The 10,936-nt window shown below is 49.7% G+C and overlaps 1 protein-coding gene across 1 annotated transcript; it reads right to left on the bottom strand.

Moving 5' to 3' along the window:
• LOC142931283 (uncharacterized) lies at nt 1–5,303 on the bottom strand. Its single transcript, XM_076075022.1, has 7 exons — nt 5,296–5,303; nt 4,803–5,253; nt 3,115–3,276; nt 2,696–2,755; nt 1,915–2,031; nt 1,357–1,420; nt 1–111 (listed from the first exon to the last, which is right to left on the bottom strand). The coding sequence occupies exons 1-6, from the start codon at nt 5,301–5,303 to the stop codon at nt 1,364–1,366; spliced, it is 855 nt and encodes a 284-aa protein (XP_075931137.1). The 3' UTR covers nt 1–111; nt 1,357–1,363.
• Nucleotides 5,304–10,936: the final 5,633 nt, after the last annotated feature.

Genomic DNA, 10,936 nt, shown 5'->3' on the forward strand with positions numbered 1-10,936 from the left:
GATGATCGAGACTTTTATTGTGCACAAAAGAGTAGAAAGTATCTTCTGAAGGGGTCCTTGCACCCAGTGCTCCCACCGTCGTGTAAATATTGTGATGCCAGGTCCGTGATCCTACAACACAAAACACACAATCACTTAGGCTGGAAGCTGTTTATGCTTTTAGGAAACGAGACAAGATGCTGCTCTAAAACAACTTTCCTTCAAAGATATATACATCAGAATCCAATGAGCTATAAAGCTCTTTTTCACACATGTCCAGTAGGGCAGGTAATAACGTCACAACAATATAAAAACACGATCGTGTGTCCAAGGCGGTGAAATATGTTCATGAAGCATTATGGGAAGGGGGAAAAAGGAAAATCGTACGAACCCACAGATTCCGACGCGCGTTTTTGCAACACGCGTTTGTCATGGGATCATTTCATTTTAAGTGTATAAGTTATTCATACATTACTGCATCCTTGGTGATACTGTATTTTATCGTATATACTGAATACCATTGACAAACATAACAGAGGATGTAAACATAGGGCAATTATGGAAGGCAGATGAGGAAAATCTTGAAAATCTCACTATCCTGAGATCCTATTCGCCAAGATTTGGCCAACACTTTCATTAATTTTTGTTGTTGTCTATAGGGTTAGTCCTCTAAAATCACAACTTGGATAACTTTTCGTTCATATTGGATCATCATTACGAAACTTACCGTGCCCCCCACCCCCCCAATCCTTTACAGATGGATAGAGACAAAGCATTCATGCTGTCAACCGTAATTGGGAGTGCATTAAAAGACTTTCAAGTAACTTTCAAGCACACAGACTGACGAAGCGCTACGGTGACGTCACTGCTGTAAGACTACGTGCTGTGCTTTAAAGTTACTACAACGAGTAAAAAATAATGTATAAGCTCTGCACGTTTTTTTCCAGCCTCTTTAACAAAGCTTTAAACTCGTGTCATACTATAAGTACAGGCTCATAATACTATAAACTTTTTTTTATTTTAACAGGAAAGGCCCACTGAGCTACGTAGCTCTTTTTCAGAAGCGACCTGGCCACGAATGATAGCTCAACGAAGTGGCTGATCGTGTGGACATTTATAGCAGCCAAATACTCTTAAGGGCGTGTTTCTAAATGTGGAGGGGAAAAACCCCGGAGAACCCGGGAAAATAAATCCACGTGACCGTGGAGAGAACATTGGAAAATAAATCCACGTGACCATGGAGAGAACATGCAAACTCCACATATTTAGGCGTCAGCATCAGGATGGAGCCCACAACCTCCTGCACACCAGGCGAAGGAGTTAACATTTCACCGCAAAAATCAGCACTGAGCCACCAGTGACTCGAGGAGCGCTCACCTTGCTGTTACTTGTAGCGTGGGCCCCGTCCGGCCATTGTATCCTTCTTTCCCTGTTTCAGACCCTGGAACCAAAGCCACACGATCGACCTTCAGCACTTTGTTCAGCGGTGTATTTCATTTGACTTTCTATCAAGTGCGATACGGCGCACGTACACACGCTTTAATAACCAGCCGAGAGGCCACGGGAGCGATACGCGAGAGTGACGTTTCTCCGTGTGTATGAAACACCGTGTCACCGAATGGTGTTTGTTCCGTGTAATCGTGATGAATGGATCAGGGCCACCAATGAAGACGGGGCACCGTCCTGCACTCATTTTAGAAGGGAATCGTTGACATCTTATCCCCAATTGAGTGTAAAATCAAACAATCTGTTAAATGAAACAATCTTCACATTTTCAATAAGCGCGATGTCCCAATTACAGGTCGTATCCACCACTTCATTAGAGAACCGATTGTTCAAGTTTCACACGGTTGGTCGTTCTTTTGCGCCCGCGCACGATGGAATAAAGGACACCGAGTGGTGCGATGCGGTGTTGAAATGCTGTGCAGTGTTTACCTGGTAGTATCCGGTGTGGTATCCACTCATGTACCAAGCCAACAGCATGCTGCCCAGGGCCTCGTCATCGTCATCCGGGAAGGCGGCGCTCGGAGGCAGAGGGGGAGGTGGAATCATCTGGGAGCCAGCAGAAACAAACCCAAGATCCGTCGGTGCCGTCCCGTGATGACAAATCCACACGGCCAGAGTAAAGTAGGACTTGGTCACAACCAGCACCGTTGATGCCGCCAAGCCTCAACGTCACTTCCCTTTGATTCTACAGTTGTTACAAATTGACAAATTACCTCCGAGGTCTGCTTCCACAGTATCCAACCATCTGGATTGAAGTCCTCTTGATTGCCCACTCAAACGAAGTGGCTTACGTGGGCATTTATAGCAGCCAAATAATCTCGCAATATAAATTATTGGGCACGCATCGAATCCAGCACTTTGACAGGAATGGTTGGTGGGTGACACGAAATTCACGAAAACTCCCAAACCCAGTGGGCTGTGAGATACTCGGGGAATGGCAGTACAGCAAATGAATTGTTGAATCCATCTAAGAAAAACTTTTGAGTGCTTTCGTCTCGTAAAAATCGTTTTCTCCATGGGGCCTTCGGGATTCTCCTACACACAAAAACACTCATGAGCGACAAACATCCAAACTTCGCAAACTTTCTGAATGAGAGTCTGATGGCCTTCCTGATGTAAGGGCTTTCTCGTGACGTAGCCAAGTAACAACATTTCCACACTAGTGCGTATTCTCAGCGTATCGACTGCAGCGGCCATGTGTGTAAACTACCGGAAGAGCTGCTGCAGAGAGATGTGGAGGAGGCGGTGGGAATCCTCCCCACGCGTTCGGCTGAAAAACAAAATGAAAAAATGTCAAATGAAACGCACAAAACGAGGCGCCAGCAGTTTGAGTTAATGCGAACTGCTGAGCGGTAGCTTTACTCGGGCTAAGATGCAGCCCCTGCAATGTTTTGCCATGCCACTGCTGGCATTCGGGTCTCCACTTGAAGGAGCTCTCTAGAGAGCCCCTTCAGGGGGTATTTGGCCTACTCTTTCACGCGCTTTCCCCCACGATGTGCGACCTGCCGATCGATTAACTGCTCTAGTCGGCATGTAACAATCGCTTTTAATTCCTCGCCTAACAACACTCGCTCATTCGTATGACACGCACGGCAACGCTCAAGTGTCCCACCAGGCGAATGTGCTCACGTAAGGTGGAAAGCCAGGGAAGGGGGGAGGATGGGACAAGGGTGGCGACGGGTAGGCCCACGGTGGGACGCTCTGCTTCTGCTTGTGACCCTTCTTCCGTGCTCCGTGCCCACCCTTGGGTCTGCCTGGCATCTCGTAGTCGTCGGCGGAGGGGGCACTCTCCTGCGGCGTCGGCGCACACACGGGAACGCACATTGGAGAGACGCTTTCGCGCGATTCTGCATTCCTTAAATGACTACGGCTTGACCTCGTATAACGAACCATGCTCATAACGACAGCCCGTTTATTACGAGCATAGCTGCAGTGGTGTTAATTCTCGTGTCGATTCGCATACACACAGCGTCCGGGTTACCTTAGCCACCCTACATATATAACGATCGTGCTCGCTGCCAAACATCCAATCATTGATGGGTTTTTCTTTTGTATTCTATGAATGATGTACACATGTACCTGCCTGTACGTCATGTTTTAATTTAGCATTTGTTTAGGATGCCTGTTCAAATAAACCATTACATATACACAGCGATACATTCACGCTGTCACGTGTTTCCTCAAGGTCCAGTTTAAGTTTTCATTCCAGGTTCGCTAGTGATTCGTTCTAAAGAGGTAATATCTGAATTTACATAACATTACATATGGGCCTTGAAACTACGCACTGCATTGTTGGCACAGCATGTACTTCCACAATGACAGAGATCCCCCGCATAGCTTTTAACAGACTGTTGGGGCAAATGCTGTTTGAGAGCATCTATTAATGCCGGCACGGCACACGATGGAGATGGTTGGCCAGCACAATGCTTGGCTGCCCTTGTTTCCTCAAATGTGGATATTTACACACAGCACCAGGTGACTATTTAAGGCTGAGGCAACCTAGGGGAGGCACAGGAAAATATTAAATATTAGCCACTGTTATTGGTCGAACGCAAGTCGCCGGGTTCGGGGCGTAGTGCACTCAAGCGCACCACCACTGTACTTCCATTGGCACACATAAAAGACAAAGATCTTCTTGAATTCTAAACCATGTGGCAGACGAGTTTGTAATCTGACTTAAAAATCGATCGAAATTGCCTTCAAGAAACGGGTTTTCTTCATGTTTTTACTTCTCTTCAAATGCAACGCATTTGGTTCAACGACGCTCCACAGCTTTAATTCCCCACGCAGAAAAAAATCTTCGTCTTGCTAATCAACCTACTCGTATTGTTACGCTGCAACAGAAGGGCACCTCCTCACCTCCACCCTCGGTAACACGGCCGAATAAAACATCGGGCTGGGTCCACGTCCTGGCGAGAGCCACGTAGCTGCCAACGTTTAGGGGTTAGGCTGCTTTTCTTCACAAATGTATCAAAAACTTCCTTTCCACCGAAATGAATGATTTATGCTATAATTTACAGCCCTTCATGAAACCCTCTTGACAGATGAAGGTCTCACCATGCCGTATTGGGTCATTGGGGGGAGTTGTTTGACCATACATCGCCATTTTGTTTTGTGCAAGATGGTCAATGTGGTCCCAGGACTGGTCTTGAAAAGTTACAAGTTTAAGCCTTGGGGGAGGGGGGGGGGGGGTTTTGCACCACTGGCTCAGAGCAAATGAACATTTGCCCCATTGCATGTTTTGAGCAGGAAAGGCAGCTCAACTCTCAACGAATCGATTCATCCGAATCCATCACAGCCCCGCCGCCCCGGCTCACCTTGCCAGCCTGGGACGCCGCGTCGGCGTCGCAGCTCGCGGCCGCGTCGCTTTCCCCGCCGGCGCCGGCGGCAGACTCCGCCGCTGGCGGCAGAAGATCGGCGAGCTTCAGCTCATCCTCGTTGCCGTAGCCCGTGAAGACCACGACGCACGTGCCGGCGCTGGCGTCCACCGACTTGATCGTGGCGCCGTAGACCACGCCGTCCTCGGACCAGGCAGCCTGGCACAGGTCGCCCGGCCTCCACTGGCACGCGAGAGGTTGGCACAGAGACGGGCAACGATTAACCCCGTCTAGCCGACGCGTGCCACTGGAGCAAGCGCTGTTGGCACACCTACGAAGGATGGCAAGGCGCAAGAAGGCGGCGATGCGGCCAGCACCACGCCTGGCTGCCTCAAGTCTCCACAAAGTAAACTGCTGTAGTCTGCGCTCCACCAACGGAAGAAAAGCAAAACTACATTAACTCTCTCCTGAAGAGCTCCCGTGGCTGGAAGACCTCGACATCGGCATTTAGCTGAAGAAAATTGCCATCCGCAGGACTGTGTATGCTTACGTACGATTTGTGTTCCTTGTTCTCAGTGTCGTTGCAGCGGGGAACACTCAAAGGGACCGTTTGGCTAACCATCAAACTTTTGGCTCGATTTTTCACTGTGCACTTTCAGATGCGCTTCTGCGGCCATCTGGAACACTCTTCCTTTCCGATATTAGGAAGCCACTGGAGCTACGCACTTTTACATCTAGACTGAAAACTAATTTCTTTAGAAGTGCTTTTTGTGTTCAGTTTCTTGTACTTCCCCCGCACCTCTGACTAGCGCGGCTGGCTATGTACGGTGCGAAACGTCGTGAGAATTTTAGTGTTTTATTTTTATTATTTTATTATTTCCCTTCTACGTGACTTTACCGAAAGAACCAAGAATATGGTGCGAAAGCAGTTCAACATACATACATGAGAATCTTTATTTAGACTGGAGGAATTCGATGAGCTATGAAGCTCATTTTCACAGATGGTCCAGAATGGGGAGGTCAGCAAGGTACAACAGCAAAAAATACAAATTAAATGATAGGAGTGAAAAATAAAGAAAATGGTTAGCAAGTCACTAAATATAAAAAAAGGAATTTATTAATTACGGGAGTCCAATTTATCAAGCTTGGGCAAGGCAGCAAAAAACAAAACAGTCCCAGACCACACCGAGATAACACCACACAGTAGCAGTCTCTCAATAAAATGGCACATTAACACTGAGCTCGCATCTGGCTACAGCTCCAAATGGCTCACACGGTGGAGCCTAAAAAGACTGAGAGTGGATTTCGGCAGAAGCAACTCTCTCACGAAATCATGGGGGGTTTCTACGCAAAAGAAGAATTTGATTATGATAATATGGCTTACCCCTTTCTGGCAATAAAACAGAAAGGGGAAAACCCTATTATCATAATACTGGCAAAGGAGGTCTCATGAAATAATTTGCTTGTCAGGAGAAGCAAACCTCATGGACCTTCTCCCTGAGATTTCCCTGCAACACTACAATGCCAAACACCAGAAGCGGTGGCCTGTGAAGAATATTGGTGAAAGACCAATATAGGTTGGACAGCAGACACGACAAAGCGGACAACTATTAACATCACGCAGGTAATGGTCAAAGTCATAAATCACATTTGCAAAAAACATGACAGCCACATCCAGAGCACCAGTAATCTTCTACTTCAGGATATTTACCTTGTCGGAGGGCGACACGCTGCTCCTCTTGTGCCGTCTCCGTGTCTTCGCCCGCTTGTTCACGGACTTTGTCTCCCCGTAGGTCTTGGGGCTCTCGCAAGTGGCGGTGCCATTTTTGAGCGCTGTCTGAAAGAACACAGTCGGTTAGTTGAGGTTGGTTGGGTTTCGTGTGGCCACGGCCATATACACTGACGTAGTCACGGCCTGTAGGTAACCCACCCCTGCTCTAAGACGTGTAGGACCGGGTGTCTCGATCTGCTTCTGTACATACACGTACTACTTTGGAACGGTTCGTAGAGTGTTGCCAACTCAGCAATTTTGTTGCTCGATTTAGAGGCAATTTTGGGGGTTTACCAAGCGACCAAATTTGAGTGACTTTCTGGGATAATTTTGAGGATTTAGAAGCAATTCCCGCTGCGTATGAATGTATGCCATCACATGACATTTAAAATGGCTCGACTCAAAAAAGCGCGCTCTTAGAAATCCTACGTCACTTTGCTATGGCACAATGTCGAGTGCCATTCATTATAACTAGTCTAGGCATAATGCAGCCTTGAGTTAGCAACAATGCTGTCAAACCACTGTGTGCCCATTTTCCCCATTCATATTTGTAGCCGACATGTTTCCAACCTGCGCATGCATCACTGTGCACGTTCTCCGCCGCCTGGTGAGGAAATTCGTTTAGACAAAAACAGTCAAATCAACTTGAGCAAGGCACTTACCATCGAATGATAACACAGTACTCGAAGGTGTACGCATGTTGAATTTCTTTCGCATCGTACGTAGCCAATCATGCTAATCGGAGGTGTGGGGGAAGGAGAACAAAAATTTAGCCGTAAAGAAATTAGTTTTGTAACCACTGGTGGTGCACGTGACACACGAAGTGTGTTATATTGTCGGGCTTTCCCAGGTATCCCTTGCAACAGGTGTGTTGTGTCTCAAGGTGTAAATATAACCATGTACACGCACACAGAGATACGAAGTGCACAAGTACACACAGACAAGCGATACAAAGACAAAGACCCCCCCCCCCCCCCCCGTATAGCCTTAACAGACTGTTGGGGCAAGTGCTGTTAGCGAGCACCTATAAAGGCCGGAATAGCACACGAGGGGGTGGGTGGTCAGCACCACGCCCGGCCACCTTTGTCTCCCCAGTGACGATGTTTACACACCGCGCCTGGTCCTCATTTGTGGCTGAGTCGACCTAGCGGAGGCCCAGGACCGGTTGAGCTCGCAGCCAGAGTCTGAGACACTCACCTTGAAGGACGTGACGGCTTTGTCATACGCCTTGATGAGCGCTGTGTCGTCCCAAATGTCAGAATCGTCACTCTACACAGGGCACACAACCACCACCATCAGCACCACCACCATCACCACCACCACGACCCTTTTGAGTCGACATCGACAGCACGTGCCACACGCTCAGCACGTGCCACACGCTCAGCACGTACTACACGCTCAGCACGCGGCGCACGCTCAGCACGCGGCACGCTCAGCACGCGGCGAGACCCACGGCGTTGCCCGACACCCGGAGCGCTGTGCGAGAGAAGTGACGTCCGTCCACTGCAGTACCGGGGCGCGGCGCTGTGCGGCGCTTGTTTTGACCATACTTCACCACGCTGGTACCAGAGCGGGTCTGTGAATGCGGGCGAGTGAAGGCTCGAGTTCCGTACAGTGCTGACACATACGCAATTTGCAGGTTAATTGAATGCAAGTACACCGTCGAAACTGATAGCAAGAGGAAATTATATACCCAGCCAGTGGTAGAAATTCCTCATTTCGAGGGCGGCGAGCGGTGACTCGCATATGACCACCGCTGTTGATTCGCCACAAAGTAGTGCACTGTTGACTTCATTCACACCGCACTGTAGTGTCACTGTACAATGCACGTAAGCCCAACCGTGCACGCGCAGACAGCGCTGTACACGCGTACCGTGCGAACATAACGTCAACAACATAACGTCAATAACACAACAACATAACGTCAATAACATAACGTCAATAACGTGTTCATTCTGCTTCGCGGTGCACAGCATACAGAAGAAGTGCATCCGACAGCCACGACTCTACTGACGCTACCCCTCCACTCTCACCAACCCGCACTGAGCAGGCGAGGTGAAGTATGGTCAAGTTAATAAACCCCACGGGGTGTGCAGAGGCCCTCGTCCAGCAGTGGACGCGTGGAGCACAAAGAGGGGGTATGGGAGAGGAGGAGGAGCGGGCGCGACTTGTCCATCACCTGCCCCTTCTGGTAGACGACGTCTCCCCGCGACACAGCCATGGACGATGGCGCGAGCGAGCCCGCAAAGAGGCCCCCCAGGAGCTTTGAAACCTCGCAGGGGAAGCGCGCCACTGAAGGTGGTGGTGGTGGTTGTTGTTGGCGGCGGCGGTGGTGCCAAGCCGGCCGGTTTCCTTAAGTAACGAACACAACAGCAGCAGCAGCAAGGAGACACGCTGCTTTAGCTGGGTGTTGTTTATCGGAGCTTATCGAAGGCCGCCTCTCTCGCTGCCTCCGAGTGAAGGGAGCGCGCGTCCCATGTGCGCCCTGAACGCCGCCACCGCAAACCTGCGACTCGCCGCCGGCGGCCATCTTACACAAGGGAGGCGTCGCCCGCTGCTGTGAATGGGAAAGCCGGCGATGGGCGTCATCAACACGTCACCACTTCACCCCCCCCCTCCCAACCCCCACGCCGAAACGGGACACGGGGATTGGGCCAAAGCGGGAAACTCTTCCCTGTGTAAGATGGCCGACAAGAACGCGTACACCGCGGCAGCGATACGGACCCCGCCCCCTCATCCTCGTCTCCCCCCCCCCCCCGCCATTATCCTCCCCGCTACCGCTATAGGCGCTGCGCGAGACGCCGCGTGATAAATGTTTTATGATTAACTAGGGCGCAACCTCGGTCTGTGACGTAACAAACATAATTGTTCGGGGCGGTCAGCTGACGTCACTGGCAGGTATCGAATTTCTATGCGTCACATCCGCGCGTCACATCCGCGCGTCACATCCGGCGATGACGTTGCAATCGTCACAGGCTAAATACACGTGACGCTCGCACGTTACGCTCACAACTCCAACTGGCTCCTCGCTGGCAACACGCGTGGTCAAGATGGTGCTGCTGTATGGGGTCAAGGCGTTTGTCATGTTGACCTTGATTCACATTACCGGATTGGTTGGTTATAAAGGAGACAGTGCCAACTACCCGACCCCATTGGTCACAAAGCCCTACATAGACCCCTTGCCATGCGTTGTGTCACAGCAGCTCATGGCCGTTGCGATAGTGATGATGGCTGTGATCGAGATATTCCTGTGGCGACGTTGGAGCTGTAACCTATCCAACACCGAGCGTTACAGCGCCATGCTGTGCGAGGAAAACATGAAGCTGTGTCAAAGAAGAAGCACGGTGGAAGACGACAACGCATTCCTCAGGTTCAGGGAGGCGGAGACGCATAAAGACAATGAGGCGTTGCGTCTAGAGATACTGCTTCGGGAGAACGCAATGGTGCTGAATCCACAGACGCTGCGTGAAAAGAACTGGCTCGTAAAGAAGGAGAATCAACGGCTGCGTCACGAGAACGAGAAGCTGATTCGTGCCGCAGCCGCCCACGCCGCCACGGCCAACGTCACCGCCAATGCCGCGGACGCTCCCACCGCCGCGAACGCCGACGCCGATGACGCCACCACTGCCGCTATCACGACTAACGAGGAGACCTCCTTTGCTGCCACGGCCAACACCACATCGTCCACCAATGCCTCAGACGCTCCCACCGCCTCGAACGCCGACGCTGATGACGCTACCGCCTCCATCGCCGCCACTGACACCGCCAACGTCACCAACAAGACCAAGAAGCTTAAATTTCGATGTCTCAGAAACTTATTTCGTAAACGCTTCAATTTGACACGTTTAAGAGCCCGAATAAAAACATCACCCACATAGAGGCAAAAGACAAAGGACCCCCGTACAGCCTTAACAGACTGTTTGGATAATGGCTGTTAGCAAGGACGTATGACGTACACGACCACTCCTCACACACACATGGACACACACGCACGTGCCTGACTTACGAATGGGTTCTGTTCCTGAGGACCCTTCGTAAGTCGAATGGTTTGGTCAGTCGGGAAGCAATAATGTACTGTATTTAAATGCACATATCCGTCGGTGTCATAAAATGTGTTATGGTTAAGCAAAAAAAGGGAAGCACTGTTAAGCTTATAAATAATAATTATTGTATATTTGCATGTAATACTCTAAAAAATGTACTGTATGGTAAATACAACTTAAAATAAAGTAATATGAAAAGAAATTCGTTTTGTTTTCGTTACCTTGAGTCCTGATGCTGGCTTGGTTGTGTAGGAGAAATTAATTGTTAATTAAAAGAATAATTTTGATTTAAAGCTTTCGTGACTGCAGTAATTCATATT

This window comes from Petromyzon marinus, chromosome 52, assembly GCF_048934315.1.
Source record: "Petromyzon marinus isolate PM22_M1 ecotype Great Lakes invasive population chromosome 52, UKy_Petmar_22M1.pri1.0, whole genome shotgun sequence".
Taxonomy (NCBI): Eukaryota; Metazoa; Chordata; class Hyperoartia; order Petromyzontiformes; family Petromyzontidae; genus Petromyzon; species Petromyzon marinus.

Bases quoted from the DNA above. Each gene is read 5' to 3' on its own strand.
- LOC142931283 (XM_076075022.1), bottom strand. The intron at 2,756-3,114 runs GTGAGCACATTC...TTTGTTTTTCAG, and splicing joins TCCCTGGCTTTCCACCTTAC to CCGAACGCGTGGGGAGGATT. The intron at 1,421-1,914 runs GTAAACACTGCA...CTTTGGTTCCAG, and splicing joins ACCACACCGGATACTACCAG to GGTCTGAAACAGGGAAAGAA.